Genomic DNA, 16,891 nt, shown 5'->3' with positions numbered 1-16,891 from the left:
GGTGTGAGTGGCTGAGCACCACAAGTCGACACTGCTTGCTATCAGCCTCTCGCCGACTATTTCCCGCTAGTCTGTGGATGACGACGCTCACGGCATCGACGTTGCCGACATTATTTAGACTTTCATGGGCCGGTGTGGCCGGCACCCGCAGCATCGATGTCGCTATATTTTTTTTCGCCGTATTATAAATGTCTTTTGGAGAGCTTTGGTCGAACACTTTTGGGTCCTAGATGTTTTTTTTTCCGAGCTGGAACTTACCCCGATCCTCCGTCTTCTTGCCTCGGCCAGAAGCCTGGAAGCGGCCGTGCAACTGAGCAGCAGCTTCAAATCTGCGACCTAGGCTACTTCAGCTAGACAGTCTCTGATACGTGTATTCTAGAAAATACGATCGGAACTTTCGGTATGAAATACTCAAGTGCCGTGGACGCTTGTGTGTCCTCAGTGATCATACTTGCGCCAGCTGTGTTTGGACAGGTGGTTCAATGGGATATACAGAAACACTACCAGGCCAGCGGGCTCCGGCGCCGGGCGGGAACCCTCCAGTCGGACGCATCCAATAATAAAGCTCAAGGAGGATACTTTGTGGCAGTTCAAATTGGAACACCTGGCCAAGAGCTTTCTCTGCAGCTTGACACTGGTAGCAGCGATGTCTGGGTACCGTCTAGTCAAGCCCCTGTCTGTCTGGATAAAGCTCAAGGCGGGTGCCCATTAGGCTCTTGTAAGTCATGTCATATACGAATTTGAATCAACAGAACCAACCACAGACTAATCGATTATCGCTGCAAGTTGATTTCGACCAATCTGGTACGTTCGACGTCATTGTCGCAAACGGATTCGATATATCCTATCAAGACAACAGCTCAGCAAGTGGCGACTACTTTGCAGACAAGCTAGAGATAGGCTCAAAATCGTTAAACAACTTCACTATGGGCCTGGGGAAGAAAACGGACGTACCGTTTGGCCTGATAGGAGTTGGCTACGCTGGAAACGAGGCATCGACGGAAACCGCAAACGCGATATACCCGAACCTGCCCATAGCTATGCAGGAGGCTGGTATCATAAATTCTGTTGCCTACAGCCTGTGGTTGAATGATCTGGGAGCTAGTACAGGAAATATTCTCTTTGGTGGTATCGACACCGAGAAATATGTAGGACACTTGACAAAGCTTCCCATACAACCCGAAAATCAGCAATTTACCCACTTCATTGTTTCCTTGTTCTCTCTTGAAGCCACCAGCCCTAGTGGAAATGACGTTTTGACATCAAGAGAGCTACCTTTGAAAGTGGTCCTCGATTCTGGCACAACTCTCAGCTATTTGCCTCCGGATATGGCAGCCCAAGTTTGGAGCGAAGTAGGAGCAACCTACGATGATATGTCTTTCCAGACAGCCATCATACCATGTTCTTACGCAAGTCACGCCGGCCATTTCTCTTTCGTTTTCTCTGGGCCTGATGGTCCACGCATCAATGTCACTATGGATGAGCTTATCCTGCCATTGACAGATGGGGAGCCACCGACGTTCTCATCAGGCCCTCATAGTGGCCAAGCCATCTGCGAGTTCGGTATTCAAAAATCATCGGACACACCATGGCTTCTAGGGGACACGTTTCTACGATCTGCCTATGTCGTCTATGACTTGATGAATAATGAAGTAGGCATTGCACCAACTGATTTCAATTCGACAAAGTCAAATGTCATAGCATTTGCGAGCAAGGGAGCGGCTATCCCTTCGGCCACTTCAGTAAACAATGGCAGTAAATCGGGAATACCGTCGCAGCCAACCCAAACTGGTCTATCTGCTGCAAAAGGGTTTCAAGAAGGCAGTTTGGCCTGCTCACTTGAATCGCTGTCAGTTTTCTCGTTGACGTTTATCAGCATGACCATTACCGCCCTGTTGATGGGCAGCCCAATTTTTACGGATTGATTAGCTGTTTCTCTCTCTATTCTCGACATTCTTCCAATGTTGGCAATCACATACTTTTCTGCTTTTCTGTCATGGTGTTCCAGGTACTTGTGAGGTTGAAACCTGGTGGATTGGGAGTTTAGGGGAGCGTTGCGCACCTGGGTTTGTGTACTGTAGGGGCCGGAGACACTAGTAGAATCATGTTCAAACAAACCAGACCTATGTATGAAATTGAGATTATTTCCTGACATGCGAATTATATAGATTGCGAAACTTTTGCTAACAAATTTGTCTGACTTGCGATTGCCCAATAGGAAGTGCTTCAGACCGTCCTAAGCCACTAAGGCACGTGAGATCCCGATAACTAGCAGTGGCGCATGCCATGGTCCCCTAAAAGATTCCTGTGCTAGGTAAATCTGCTGTGACTTCAACTGGCAACCTCTGGCATGCATTGAGCGCAATTCACACCATGAAGACATCCGTGGTGGCTAGGCTACTCGGCTGCCGTTCTTTGCTCAAAATACAACGGCGGCCTGTCAATTCGCTTCGCGGGAAGCTCGATCCGCCGACAGTGAGCTACCCGATTAAAAGAGCCCTCAGCCAAACATCTTTGCGCTTAGCCAACGCGGCCCAAGAAGCGTAAGACAAACAAACCAAACTAAATCTATATACTTTTTCTGGAAGCACTGGGATTTATATCAATTTACTAAGATTTTTCTTTGCCTACGGAGCAGGTTGAAGAAAGCCCAAGAAGATGCCGCAAGCTTGACAGTTGAGTATGTTGAAGCCAATATGGCACCCGAAGAGGTGCAGAGGCTCTCCAAAGTCAGAAATATAGGCATTGCGGTAAGAACTAATCGGAATTCACTACGAACAGACGATGGCTGACGCTTTGTTTCTATAGGCGCACATTGATAGTGGCAAGACAACGGTGACCGAACGGGTTCTTTTCTATACTGGTCGAATCAAGGCTATCCACGAGGTCAGGGGCAAAGACGCTGTTGGAGCGAAGATGGATTCTATGGAACTCGAAAGAGAAAAAGGGATCACTATTCAATCCGCGGCTACATTCTGTGACTGGAAAAAAAAGGAAAATGGCAAGGAAGAGACGTATCATTTCAACTTGATTGACACGCCTGGCCATATTGATTTTACGATTGAAGTTGAAAGAGCCCTTCGTGTCCTCGATGGTGCCGTCATGATTCTTTGTGCCGTCAGTGGCGTCCAGTCGCAGACCACAACCGTGGATCGTCAAATGAAGCGATACAATGTTCCTCGGATTTCGTTTATCAACAAGATGGATCGCATGGGTGCCAACCCATGGAAAGCCGTGGAGCAAATCAATTCTAAACTAAAAATGCCAGCTGCCGCAATCCAGATTCCAATTGGAGCTGAAGATGAGTTTGAAGGTGTTGTCGACTTGATCGAGATGAAGGCGATATATTTCGAAGGTCCCCGAGGAACCAAAGTCAGATCTGACATCATCCCTACCGCTTTGCGAGAACTCGCAGCAGAAAAACGCCAAGTACTCATTGAGAAATTGGCCGATGTTGATGACGAGATTGCGGAAATTTTTCTCGAGGAACAGGAGCCCAGCAATGAGCAGATCAAAGCAGCTATCCGACGGGCTACGATTGCACGCAACTTCTCACCCGTCTTGATGGGCTCCGCTCTGGCGGACAAGGGTGTACAGCCAATGCTTGATGCTGTTTGTGACTATCTACCAAATCCATCACAGATTGAGAATACCGCTCTCGATAAGTCGAAAGACGAACAAGTCGTCAAATTAGTTCCGTATAATTCGTTACCTTTCGTTGGGCTTGCGTTCAAGCTTGAAGAGAACAACTATGGACAGCTCACTTACATCCGGGTTTACCAAGGAACGCTCACCAAGGGAACGTATCTGTTTAACTCTCGAACGGACAAGAAAGTCCGAGTCCCCCGCATCGTCAGAATGCACTCCAACGAAATGGAAGATGTGTCTGAAGTTGGTGCAGGGGAAATCTGTGCGGTATTCGGGGTTGACTGCGCATCAGGAGACACGTTCACGGATGGAGGTCTGCCTTATACTATGTCGTCAATGTTTGTCCCTGATGCCGTCATGTCTCTATCCATCAAGCCAAAGCGAACCGCCGACGCAGACAATTTTAGTAAGGCTATGAATCGGTTTCAGCGTGAAGACCCGACGTTCCGAGTGCACGTGGACCCTGAAAGCGAAGAAACCATTATCTCTGGCATGGGCGAACTGCACCTTGAGGTCTACGTTGAGCGGTTAAAGCGTGAGTATAAGACAGAGTGTATCACTGGACAGCCACGTGTTGCCTATCGAGAGACAATTTCTCGTCGTGCGGAGTTCGATTACTTACTTCGCCGACAGAGTGGCGGTCCCGGTGACTTTGCCCGTGTGGCTGGATGGATTGAGCCAAATGAGACACCGGAGGACAACCATTATGAAAGCCAAGTTGTAGGCGGCCATATCCCAGATAAATTTCTAACAGCCTGCGCTAAGGGCTTCGACCTGACCTGTGAAAAAGGTCCTCTTCTTGGACACAGAGTTATCGGAACCAAAATGGTCATCAACGATGGTGCCACCCATGTCACGGATTCCTCTGATTATGCATTTAGTCTGGCGACACAGATGGCCTTTCGAAAGGCATTCACCGATGCGGGCGGCCAGGTTTTGGAGCCGTTGATGAAGACAACCATCACAGCACCTAATGAGTTTCAGGGCAACATTCTGATGCTCATGAATAAGAGAAATGCGACTATTCATGACACTGAAATTGGAAATGAGGATTTCACATTAATTTGTGACTGCAGTCTCAATGCCATGTTTGGTTTTAGTTCTCAATTAAGAGCTGCGACGCAAGGGAAAGGGGAGTTCAGCATGGAGTTCAGCCATTATGCCCCTGCCCCGCCTCATTTGCAGTGAGTTAATCGAATTGATTGCTAAAGTTGAGGGCAGTAAGAATCGTATGCTAACTGATTGCTTAGGAAAGAACTAATCGCTAAATACGAGATTGAGCTCGAAGCGAAGAGAACGAAATAGATCGAAAAATATGTGCCTGGTCTGGAACTCTTACTAGACTGCGGTGTGATACCTCTCTCATGTAAAACAATATGTAGACTAGAGCTGTTTCCGATAAGTTGACGTTTCATGGATCATTTGCCGCACAGGAAATGTTGCGATATGAGTTTGGAAGGGTGGTAGACAAGAAAGTATTGCATGAAAATAGAAGACGGACTACCCAATGTATTTACGGCAAGATCAAGTGAATATCTAGACAATTTTACAAAACTTCCGTTGCGCCTATATATAACGAAATAGAAGAATGTTTGTAATATGTTCTATAACTTCTTGAGAATATCCTCAACCACTTGCTCCGTAGTTGCCGAGCCTCCTAAATCTGGGCTAAGAAGTTCACCCTCCTCCAAATTAGCATCAACGGCCGCATAAATCTTTGCAGCAGCAGCGGGTTCGTCCAGAAACTCAAGCATCAGTGCGGCACTTCTCAATGTAGCAATAGGGTTTGCGACACCCTTGCCCATGATATCTGGCGCGCTGCCATGACAGGGCTCTCCGATGGCAAAACCCTCGCCAACGTTGGCGCTTGGGACAAGGCCCAAGCTACCGACTAACGCAGCAGCTCCGTCAGATAAAATGTCCCCGTAGAGGTTAGGAGCGACAATGACATCGTAATCCTCTGGCTGGCGGAAGAGCTTGTACACCATGGAATCAACAATTTGCTCTTCTACCTTGACAGTAGCAAATTTCGGATCGGCGAGCGCCCGCTTAGAGGCTTCGCGGAATAAGCCGTCGGTCTGGGAGAGTACATTCGATTTGTGAGTGATGGTCACAAGAGGCTTTTTGTGAATACTGGCGGCTCCCGACTGCCTGATTCTATCGCGCCGAACAGCAATCTCACCAGCCATAGCGGCAATTCGAAGCGAAGCCTTCTCTGAAATGCGCTTAATCGCTTCTGCGACCTTGCCGTCAGGGCCATCAAAAGTCTTCTCCTGCTTGACATACAAATCTTCCGTGTTTTCGCGGACAATGACCATGTCAATAGGCTTGGGGGCAGTCATAACAGTCTTAACAGGACGAACATTGGCATACAGGTCGAGACGTTTGCGGAGGGCGACTATAGGTGACGAGTAACCTTTGACAGCATGAGTTGGCGAGCTGACCGCACCAAAGAGTGCACCATCGCACTCATTTCGAAGGACATTGACAGTGGCTTCTGGTAGGGCCGTTCCGGTCTGCTCGAAGGCTTCGAAGCCGGCTTTGAGGTTGACAAATTCGAAGTTGAGGTTGAGGTAGCTGGGCAGGGCCTCCAGGACCCGACGACCCGCTGGAATGACTTCTTTGCCAATCCCGTCACCAGGGATGAGGCCTGCATTGTTCGGTTGGAGGTTAGGGGGGGCGCTGTGGAAATGGATGGGTCGGTAAAATCATACCTATTCGTAGTGTACGGACAGACATCTTGTTACTTGCCGCGGCAAATTGTGCTGTTGACAAGTGAATAATTGCGATTATGACGGAGCGAATGCGGTGTTTGGAGTGGAAATTTTGTGGTGACCCTGGAAGCCGAGATCGGAGATGAGATATGGGCGTGAGTGATGTTTCTTCTCCCTACAGCATTGGTCTGCCCTAACCAGGCTGTCCTACTTGTAGGTACTACTTAGTACATACCAGGTCCAGGGGTAGGTACATCCATATCATTTCACCTCAGTATCGGGAACATTTACTCCCGCCTCACAGCACATGAGGCAGGAGGCATTGGGTGGTCGTTCATGCCACCACGCCTGTCTTTGCTCTTAATGTTTTTACAAGACCCATGATTGGAGTTGATCCATTAGCAAGCTGCAAGATAGAGCCGGCAGACTGCCTCGTGGTCAAAAATGGTTGGGACTGAAGCGGGAAACAGAGCCCTTTGAACTAAAACCTGAAAGATTTCCATCAATCAACTCGTAGCGCAATGTTTCAAACCGTTTTCTCCAAAAAAGGAAAAGAAAAAAAAAAAAACACTGCGTAGCCAAATTCGTGTCGACTTTGGCTTTTTTTAAGGAATCTCCTAAAATCCAGAGTTACCGTCTTGGCAGTTACTCGGCGCAAAAAGAACCCCTAACAGTATGATCCCATAAACATTCAAGTCTTTTGTATTTCGATTTGAAGATCCTAGATCGTCGGCAACTACCTAGATGGGTTAGCAAGGCATGGTTTGCGCCGGGGGGGAAAGCTTGCTGAAGGTCGTGAATAACCTAATTGACGCTTCAAAGACGAACACCAGCTTGACCTACTCCGTACTAGGTGCCTCAGGTAGGTTGAGTCTGCTGTATGCTAGCAGACTTAGTGTCTGGTATGTACGGAGTACAGCTGGTCCTTCAATGTTGCTCCACACCAGACAAACAGACCCAGGGGTAACCTGATTGCCAGCCCCTTGTTTCGTATTAGTACCATGATGACTTTAGAGAGTACTACCAAGCTCAAGTACCGTCTAGTAGTTACAGGCCTTATGGGGTCATTGCCATGCTTTGCAATTTGCTTTTGTCTCGCGTTCAAAGCCTTGTCGCGATCGTTTTTGGCCATCTGTCATTCTCTCTGCACCAGTCAAATATTGAACCATTGTTTTCTCTACCGAGTTCCAAGCCAGAGCAAAGATGAGCCAGGTCAAGAACCTGCGAGCCATGTTTGAAAACAAAGGCGATACAAGCCCGCCTGACAGAGGGAGATCTCCAGGCATCACGCCCAGTAGGCATATCGGAAGTAAGTCCCGGGGAAGGGGGGGTTTGGTTTATCGAAGTTGTTCTTCAGCCTCAGCCTGATCGACTGTGCTGTACCTGCTACTTTCACTGTCATATACTCGCCTAAGCAGAAGTCCCTGTTTGCCATGCCAAAGCCAGGCTTGAGGTTGTTAGAGGAACGCTTGCCCTTTTAGCAATGTCACCAAGTTATTGAGGGGCTTATTATGGATTTAAGCTGATTTATGCTTTCGTGATGCAGACGCCAGCTCCAATGGCTCGCCGCGGCCGCTCTCCAAGGTTCGCACAAATTTTGTTGCAATTGAAAAGGACGGCCGCATGGGTTTAAGAAGAGATCACAGCGGCGAATCGAGCTTGTCGAGAAGACGAATGAGTACCGAAACTGCAGACACCGAACTCAACAGCAACTATCTTGAGAATCCCAATACAGTACCATCAGACGACGTGAGTAAAGCTTCACGTCGCAACATCGCCAGCGAGACTATCCCCGAATCTCCGAGAACAATGTCCCACGAACAGGCTGGGGTTTCTGTAGACGCAGGCTCACAACTGGACAAAGCGCACATGGAAGTCAAAATGAAGTTGGGTTCGCCTCCACACCTCCAGAGCGAAGAAAGAGGAACAGGCTCCGCGGGAAACGCAGGATTAAATTCTGTCTCGGCTACGAATCGCTCCCACGGCATCAAGCACAATGGACATCTCTCTATTCAAGCTGAAATGATGACGACAGGGCCGACGAAAGGTTTCAGTGCAACTTCTGCTGCAAGACCCGAATCAAGGGCGAATAATAGAGGCCTCAAAATCAGCACGTTATCTGCTGATAAGACCCAGAAAGCCAATACCGGGGCAACTTCATCCACCAAAGCGAGAACGGTTCCATCAGGGGTTGTAGCCAAAAGCCAACCTGCCAAGACAAAGAGCCAGAATGATGCGGGTTTTATCAAGCCGAAGCCAAAATCACCCACCAAACAAGTTCAAATGCCATCATCACTCACCGCACCGACAGCTTCTTCGGTATCGAAAGTTCACGTAACTCGTCGGCCTCTTTCCCGCCAATCCGGAACTCAAAATAACCCAGCTCAACCCAGTATTCGACCAAATATGTCAAATTCTACGGCTTCACACTCTTTCAACAAGGGGCAAGTCTCCTCTTCGTCTAGGTCCCGACCGAGTCTCGGGCCTCCTCCAAACAAACAGTCGCAAGTTACGGCCAGTAACAAAAAGCAGAGCAATGTAGATGAAGGATTCTTAGCACGTATGATGCGCCCTACACAGTCATCGTCTTCCAAAGCCACTGATAAAGCTCCGGTCACTCCACCAAAAAGAACGGCCCAGAGACCGGTGGGTGGTGAGAATGGGAATCAGGCACTCCCAAGGTCGGCGAGCAGTAGGGGCCTTCATGGTAAAAGGATCCCAGTGCCTGCATCATTGCAGTCAACCTCCGCGCCACTAGCTGGTCCTACTGATGAACCTGACCCCCCCGAATCTGAGGAAGAATGCAACGAACTTCATATTGACGCCAATAATCGATCGGAAATAGCAAATGCAGACAAAGAGGCCAGGTCTCCTCCAAATCCTGCCACCAAGTACACAATCGAGGAGAAGGGCGTGTCAGCTGTTCCAGAAGGACCGAAAAGATTTGAAGCCCTGATCACTGGTTCGACTTGCAACACGAATTCAGCCAGGAATGATCTTGTCCACAACAGTCAGTTACGAGAGGAAGCTGACGATTCCAAGGCTTCCGTTGCCGCAGGGCCCACACCACTGGTTGAGCTGATGGAAGCTTCTAGTTCTGTTGGCAGCGACGAGATAGCTAGCAAGGATAAACGGCCTGGTGCAATTGAGGGGGTTGATGATGCGGCTCCAGAAGCCACAAGTAAGCAGCAAAACTGCAAGGCTGACCTAGTGTCAGAGACGAAAGAAATACCTCAAGGTCCAGCTGGGAATAGTCTGGCCAACGAGGAGCCTGTGACTGCTGAGGGTCATGAGAGTAGTGATCCAGTCGAGATGGATCTTGCTGCGCAACATACCCCTGAAACTTGTACTTCGCCGTTTGATGTCAACCAGCCATATGAACAGAGCATTCAACAAGTGATTCAAAGTACTCGAAACCACATTGTACCAGAAATAAACAGCCCTTCACCTTTGGAGATCATACAGACCGATCTTGGCGGCGATAAACCCGACGGTATCCCTAAAATGGAAGCTGTTTCGGATGAACAGAAGCAACCTACGGTTCAAGGCCATGAGGGCACGGCAGAGGTGGCTCTAGAAACAGAACATGCTTGAACCTCTCCGAGCAGCAATCCTGAAAGCACGGATGTGCAGGTGCACGGTCACGTAGCGGGTGCATGGGCAAGTTGATTGATACGTGGTCGTCGACCCTGTCCATTGTCAATTCTTGGTTTTTCTTCCCTTATTCATTGCTTGGGCGGCGCAATTTAGTTGGGATTGTTTAGATTTAGCAGAACAGATACCTTGCATAGCTGCACAATTAAGCATTCGATTTGAAAGTGGCAGCTAAGAGTGGTCCGATGTGACATGTACGTGCTGTAATTGCATCCAACTACCAAGGGGCGACCATTTTTGGTTCTAATTATATGAGAGATCTGCGAAACGGGGGAGGAAGCTGCCAATATGCTCAACAAAAAATGCATGTCCAGTCTCGTCTAACACCATCATGATATCCTACAGATCAGCAAACCGCCTACCTTCCTTGCCAATGCTTCCCTCGCTTCCAGGACTCCCCTTGATGTGGCCACGAATATGCACTCCCCTAAATTTAGACCCGGAACTACACCACCCTTCAATTTCGCTGGAAATCCTCTTGTCAATCTTCCCAACTCCTTAATATCGGCAGTCATCAACCTGGAGGGCTTGCTGATCATAGTTGCTTTCGACAACACCGGTTTCCCATCCCAGTACTTGAGGCCCAGCCATATCCTCATCTTGGCTACGTTGGCAGTTGTGACCCTCTCTGGTGGTTGTGAAATCATTTGCTCTGCAGTAGGGGGCTGGGGACCGGATCGGTAAACGGACGAGAAGAAGCCTGAGCGGTGAAGAGCGAGCGCGAGGTGTAGGTTGTATTTGTTGTTGGAGATGGACGTGAGGCCTAGGCGGGCTTTGGATGCATTTTGGAGGTGGGAGCACATGTGCGCTATATTGAGAACGGAGGGCATGTTGATACTGATTTAACGACTCGATGGTTCGAAATGTAAGGGACTGACTGCTGACTGGACAGAAATCAAGCCTCGCAGATTCTGGGACAAGTCCGACTTCAGTGGTTGCTAGGTCTTTTAAAAATTAATGTTAGCATGACGACCAAGGTACAATATGAGAGGGACACAAACAGATTCGGGAAATGGGCCTTGGTCGCTAACGACTGATTTAGCGGTAGGAATTAATGGCGTTGGCATAAGCTAACATGCAACCGTGCTTGGAAATCAAGTGTTCGCATAATCATTCAAAGGATCACTGTGTTATCGTCGGGTCGAATCCTGGGGTAAAAAATTAAGGGATGACTAAGCCACACATTTTGTAGGAGCATGCCCCTGGAGCACTGGGCCTTCTTTAACCAGACTCTACAATAGAGAAGGGAAAGTGCCAGCAGCAATTTTTCCGCCATAAATGCACTAACTTGTCCATGCTCCGAACGTTGATACTCTATCGACCAATTGATCTGCATACCTGTTCAATTGCCCATGTACCGACCTGGGTATCGATATGGTATTTTACCCTTCATCTACATAGATTTTTCCATCGCTACGCTGCCGAATAAATCGGGTACATTTAAGTACCTAGGTAGATACTTTAGTATCTGCCCTATTGTGTATTTCGGCAGATCGACGACGAACGAAGCTGGCCACTGTGATTCTTTTAGCAAGTCAGTAGGTATGCTGGGCTAAACATACTTTCTGACCTCGATCTGCTCAGCAACGAGGTTCTTACTATCCTGTCTGCGACTTTCAATTCATTGTCCGTGATTATATTTCACGCTCAAAGGAGTGAATATGTATTAGGTTTCCAGCGCCAATGCTTTGCCGAAAAGCGTCTTCGTATTGCTCTCTGACAGGTGGCATGACCCGATACGCAAGGGGAATTCAAGTGATGAACAGATAACATATGAACGATCATAAAAGGAGTTAGAGGATATACCATGATGGGAAAGGAAAGAAAGGGCGGCTTTGAAGGCCTTTACACGCTGCGCATCACATTATGGGGACATAAACTCGCTGCGTAGATATAAGTACTTATGATACCGGAAATTTTTTTATTATGTTGTTCATGGGCTTAAATCTAGTTCAAACCTAAGATCCCGGCTGCCGTGGAAAGCAGAGGCTTCCTATATTGATATCCAAAAATCAAGAATGCAGTGGCGACAGGACCTGTGACGCACGCAGCAAATACCCGCATAAGTATTCGACCCTGGTGGTCGCTCTGCCTCACAATATCGCTGTAACCTTGGTTACTGAAGCTGACTCTAGAGTATTTCGTTTGCCAACCAAAGTTTGGAAAGTTAACACTCATAAACTCCTCCAAGAATTTCCGCAGTCTATAACGCATGGATAGCACCGAAGACCTCATTTCAACATAGTTTTGCAAGGCCAGTTCGTTGATAGCATATGCGTCTGGTGCACGAATATCCGAATACTCCGCCAATGCCTCAGCCCTCGAAGACATAGACATGGGAGATGATTTGTGACCCTCGACAAGGGAATTGTTGTTCTCAAGCATCTCGTTATGCTTGTCGAATATGGAGAAAAGGATACGAACATCTTCCATTCCCGCGTTCATGCCTTGTCCGTAAAAAGGCACCATTGCGTGGGCTGCGTCTCCAACGATGACCCCAGAGGAGCTGTAGTGATACGGACGACATTTAAGGCTGATTAGTGGTAGATGGGGGTTTGACTGAAACGATGATATGAGGCTTTCTCTGGGAATGAGGTCGGTTACTCCTGGAAAATTTTGGTCAAAGAAAGACGGAAGCTGAGCTGGGTTGTTTTCCAATTCAGCAAACTGCTTGCTAGGAAGGAAGAGGGTGCTTGTAAACGATCCATCCTGTGGTGCTCAACTTAGCATGCACATGTCGAATCAAGGGTGGGAGCGAAAACACCCTTACCTCGCTTGGGATAGCAATAAACATGAAGTCCCGACCCGGCCAAATATGTAAATGGTTTTGTGAGATCTGAAATTTTGCCCCATTCTCCCCGTGTGATAGCGCTTCCTGCGGCTCGATGCGGAACTCGCACCAAAGGGTATCGATGTATTCCTGTTGATAATCCATTCTCGTAAACTTCATCATGTGGTACCTCACTGCGGAATGGGCTCCGTCGGCGCCAATCATGAGATCGAACGAAATCTCAATTTCCCTTGGGCGACCATTAGGGGATACATCTACGTCGCGGGCTTCGAACCAAGCTCGCCGCGCGCGAAAATCAGCTCCAGTCAGCTTGTGGTTGAAAAACAATTTGACGTTCGGCATGGAGTCTAGGACGTTGAGAAGTTTCTCGTTTAGTCCGGATCTATCAATGGCATATATGGCCTTTATCTAGTGTCAGTATACGAGACGGTCAACGGATTAGAGGCCAGGAGCTGAGTCTTTGACATACACGCCCTTTTGCATCGTAGTCTTGAGCATGTTCATAGAGATCGCCCAATGGACTCTTGCCGTGGATCATGCGACCTCGCATTGGAATAGTGCCGGTCATTACTGTTTTGAGTAGACTGGGATGGCCGGCACTCCGCATTGCGTTGATGCCACGTTCTGATATGGCCAAGTTGATTGACTTTGTGAAGTTCAAGGGAATTGTTCCGGGATTGCGCAAATCTTCATTTTTGTTAGATTCTAAAGTACTTCACAAACACTAGTGAAGAAGTTGGGTAGTTGCCACCTCGTCGAGGGCGGAAATGGGTGGGATAGAAGCGGTGGAGAAGAGAGAAGCAGCAGGAATCGCAGCAAGAAGGGAAAGAGGAAGGAGCAGACAAAGTTAAGATGGAAGTGAGAGTACTCTGTCCATCATTCTTCTCTGGACAACTTGAAAGACCGGGACTGGAGGGCAGGCTTGCAGGGACCGATTAACGCTAGACGCGAAATGAGAGAGAGAACAAGAAACATGAAAGCGTGACATATGACTCAGAAGAAACACGGACATAGTCTTGTATGTTCAGATCCGAAGAAGTCTTACCTGGGCGTAGTTCATAGACCTCAACTTCATGACCACGCTGAGCGGCAAATAAAGCAGCCAGAGAGCCGACAGGCCCAGCCCCAACGACGACTGTCTTCTGTGTAGCAGACATGATTCAGGAATTGGTTCCCCGGTGAGGAATTGTCAATGATTGAAGACAATACAGCTATCCGGGCTGAAGCAGTGCTATGAGACGTTCATCCAAAGAGCTTCGAAAGATAACTTGTCGCCGACAACCGGATGGCTTGATTCATTTTTAGCGCTTGGCCGACTGCCTGCCCTGCCTTTCGGGCTAGGACCCACTATTACACTTTCCAGTCCTCGGGCTCGCACTCAAGTCGCCTGCATCTCCGGTGACAATTTGCAATGGGTAATAGGTACCTTGGTAGCCGGGTAGATTCCTGGCGTTGAAGAGCTTTGAAAAGGCGGGACAAAAAACTGTTAATATAATTCCAAGCATCCGGGACGTAGTCATTCTAAACACAGCGCGCTTGCCCTGTTGTATCAAATTTTGTCTGGTTGCTGCCAGAAGACTTGCTGTCACTAAAAAATGGCGTGGCTAGAGGCTATTGACTTTTCTGTGCAGTTGCTTACAGGCCCTCTTCAACCTAGTTGTGACCTTGCATCAACACGAATGTTTGCTCACGGGCAAAATGGTGTTTGGCTTTGCTCAAGGCTTCCACAGAGCCATTGAGCTTGATATTCGTCTGGGCACTAGGAAAAGGTGATGTTGAGCTCCCGCTCCCGTTCCCGTTTCTGCTTCCGCCATTTTCCTGACCCAATGTTACATAATCTCAATCAGTGATAATCGTCAATCGATCTTGGGCCAGGCGGGGCGCTCGCTCGCTAACTGGGGGTGGTTGCCTCCAGAGGCCGAATAATTTTTTTTGTCTTTATCACGCACTGTACATAGCCTTCATCCAGCCCCACTCCGTGCCTCCAGACAGAGACAGAGTCACGCTGCTCTACTACGTTTGCATTTGATCACAACATCACCTCTCACAGGTACTCACTCGTTACCAAATTGTCAATCGACTCATTTGAACGTCGCCATTCATTCAATGATGGCATCTGAACCACCGCTGAAGAAGAAGTGTTTAGGTGTTGACTGCGAGAACAACGCTGGGTCCTTGCAATGCCCGACCTGCATCAAGCTTGGCATGAAGGACAGCTTTTTCTGTTCTCAAGACTGCTTTAAGAAAAATTGGGTATGAACCAAACTGCACTGCGCTTCAATTATTGAATCTTCTTATAAGCTATACACGCTCGTGGAAAGTCCGACCAGGACTTGCCTCATGTCTCTACATTCGATATTGATTCAATTATAGAGCAACCACAAGAGTGTGCACAAGGCCCAAAGTAATATCCTCCACCACCTGATCGCTCCGAAAGCAATCTCACCAGAACCAGCTACAGGGTTTTATAATCCATTCCCGAGTTTCCCCTTTTCTGGACCGCTTCGGCCTGTCTATCCTCTCTCCGAACATCGTACCGTTCCCAAATCCATTCCCCACCCCGTGTGGTGGCAAGATGGAAATCCAAGATACAGCCGATCTTTGACGAATCGAAACAAGATTGAAATACTCGATGCGAAAGGGCAAGAAGCAATGAGAAAAGGTTGTCGCTTAGCTCGGGAAGTACTTGATATCGCGGCGGCTGCCGCCAAACCTGGTGTTACAACTGACTACATTGACGAGGTGGTTCACAAAGCGTGTATCGAGAGAAGTGTGAGTTAAAATTCTGCCTCGGCAGTTCTGTTCCAATCACTGACTCTCAGCCCCTTGTCAATTTGATGTGTGCGGCAGCTGGTATATTTGATAGAGCTGACAAATTGACGAACAGTCTTATCCATCCCCGCTGAACTATAACCACTTCCCCAAGTCATGCTGTACCTCAGTGAACGAAGTTATTTGCCACGGAATTCCTGACCAGCGAATCCTTATTGACGGAGACATTCTCAATATCGATATTTCGCTCTTCCACGAAGGCTACCATGCTGATCTGAACGAAACATACTACATCGGCGACAGGGCCAAGGCAGACCCTGACAATGTACGAGTTGTCGAAGCAGCTCGGGAATGCCTTGAGGAGGCCATTAAGGCCGTCAAGCCTGGTGTTCTCATCCGCGAGTTTGGCAACATTATCGAAAAGCATGCGAAAAAGAAAAATTGCAGCGTCATTAGGACCTACTGCGGACACGGCATTAACAAGCTTTTCCACTGTGCCCCTAATGTGCCTCACTATGCCAAAAACAAGGCCATTGGCGAATGTAAACCCGGCATGACCTTTACCATTGAACCGATGATTGCGCTCGGCAAGTATCGTGATATAACTTGGCCGGACAATTGGACCAGCACGACCATCGATGGGAAACGAACTGCTCAATTCGGTATGCACATATATTCGACTCGACTGTTCGTTTCGACTAATTGCTTTTCTAGAGCACACTCTCTTGGTTACGGAAGATGGAGTTGAGATATTGACGGCGAGGAGGGATGACTCGCCTGGTGGTGCATTGCCCATGCCAATGCCAGAAGTATCAAATGGGAAGGCTGCGGATGCTTGACAAAAGTAAGACACGGTCTCCTGATATTACATAGGTGTTGAGGATTTCTGTGCTTGCTCGAGGATGCTGGTTAGCATGAAGTATTGGAATCTTCTGAAGACAGAAGCTCATGTAAACTTGTACTTGTACTTGACACCCAATGGACCAACCGGTGGGAAGGAGCTTTAGGCGCTTTATGCTACAGCTTGAGAACTGTGGTGGCAGGTATTAAATAATGGGTTTCCTACTAGTCTCGTTGCTTGTGTTTGCTCGGGGCAAGCGATGAGACGGTTATGGCGGCTAGGGTGCGGTATTACTGCAGTCTCTCCTCCGGGAATGGGGCTTCTACGCAATAATCGTTGTTCTGGGTGCCAGAGAGCAGTGATACGCCTCGATTGAGATGTACACAGGTGGTTTACATGCCTGGGCGCTCAAAGTACTGAAGAGTTAGCGCTTGTCTGCTCCATGAAGTATATCCATACCAATGCAGGCCT

General features: G+C 48.3%; 7 protein-coding genes across 7 annotated transcripts; 4 read left to right on the top strand and 3 right to left on the bottom strand.

Annotated features, from left to right (window-relative positions):
* Window positions 1-725: 725 nt before the first annotated feature.
* G6M90_00g057820 (uncharacterized protein) lies at window positions 726-1,925 on the top strand (the record flags this gene model as incomplete). Its single annotated transcript, XM_014688876.1, has 1 exon — window positions 726-1,925. The coding sequence occupies one exon, from the start codon at window positions 726-728 to the stop codon at window positions 1,923-1,925; it is 1,200 nt and encodes a 399-aa protein (XP_014544362.1).
* A 771-nt stretch (window positions 1,926-2,696) lies between these two features.
* On the top strand, window positions 2,697-4,953 carry mef1 (Elongation factor G; the record flags this gene model as incomplete). The annotated part of the gene is made up of 3 exons (XM_014688875.1): window positions 2,697-2,750; window positions 2,809-4,832; window positions 4,899-4,953. The coding sequence occupies 3 exons, from the start codon at window positions 2,697-2,699 to the stop codon at window positions 4,951-4,953; spliced, it is 2,133 nt and encodes a 710-aa protein (XP_014544361.1).
* Window positions 4,954-5,252: 299 nt separating this feature from the next.
* On the bottom strand, window positions 5,253-6,387 carry lys12 (Homoisocitrate dehydrogenase; the record flags this gene model as incomplete). Its single annotated transcript, XM_014688874.1, has 2 exons — window positions 5,253-6,298; window positions 6,363-6,387. 2 exons carry the CDS (start codon window positions 6,385-6,387, stop codon window positions 5,253-5,255), a joined length of 1,071 nt encoding a protein of 356 aa, XP_014544360.1.
* Window positions 6,388-7,565: 1,178 nt separating this feature from the next.
* G6M90_00g057790 (uncharacterized protein) lies at window positions 7,566-9,956 on the top strand (the record flags this gene model as incomplete). Its single annotated transcript, XM_014688873.1, has 2 exons — window positions 7,566-7,671; window positions 7,909-9,956. The coding sequence occupies 2 exons, from the start codon at window positions 7,566-7,568 to the stop codon at window positions 9,954-9,956; spliced, it is 2,154 nt and encodes a 717-aa protein (XP_014544359.1).
* A 389-nt stretch (window positions 9,957-10,345) lies between these two features.
* On the bottom strand, window positions 10,346-10,846 carry MRPS8 (37S ribosomal protein S8; the record flags this gene model as incomplete). The annotated part of the gene is made up of 1 exon (XM_066130650.1): window positions 10,346-10,846. One exon carries the CDS (start codon window positions 10,844-10,846, stop codon window positions 10,346-10,348), a length of 501 nt encoding a protein of 166 aa, XP_065986795.1.
* A 1,117-nt stretch (window positions 10,847-11,963) lies between these two features.
* nic-3 (Kynurenine 3-monooxygenase) lies at window positions 11,964-13,964 on the bottom strand (the record flags this gene model as incomplete). The annotated part of the gene is made up of 4 exons (XM_014688872.1): window positions 11,964-12,725; window positions 12,787-13,209; window positions 13,277-13,494; window positions 13,853-13,964. The coding sequence occupies 4 exons, from the start codon at window positions 13,962-13,964 to the stop codon at window positions 11,964-11,966; spliced, it is 1,515 nt and encodes a 504-aa protein (XP_014544358.1).
* A 1,495-nt stretch (window positions 13,965-15,459) lies between these two features.
* Window positions 15,460-16,418, top strand: fma1_1 (Methionine aminopeptidase 1; the record flags this gene model as incomplete). Its single annotated transcript, XM_014688871.1, has 3 exons — window positions 15,460-15,579; window positions 15,695-16,241; window positions 16,294-16,418. The coding sequence occupies 3 exons, from the start codon at window positions 15,460-15,462 to the stop codon at window positions 16,416-16,418; spliced, it is 792 nt and encodes a 263-aa protein (XP_014544357.1).
* Between the last annotated feature and the right edge of the window lie 473 nt (window positions 16,419-16,891).

The sequence above is a fragment of the Metarhizium brunneum genome, chromosome 3 (genome assembly GCF_013426205.1).
Source record: "Metarhizium brunneum chromosome 3, complete sequence".
Lineage (NCBI taxonomy): Eukaryota > Fungi > Ascomycota > Sordariomycetes > Hypocreales > Clavicipitaceae > Metarhizium > Metarhizium brunneum.
Note: the sequence above shows the minus strand (reverse complement) of the source record. Positions and strands in the feature narration are given on the sequence as shown.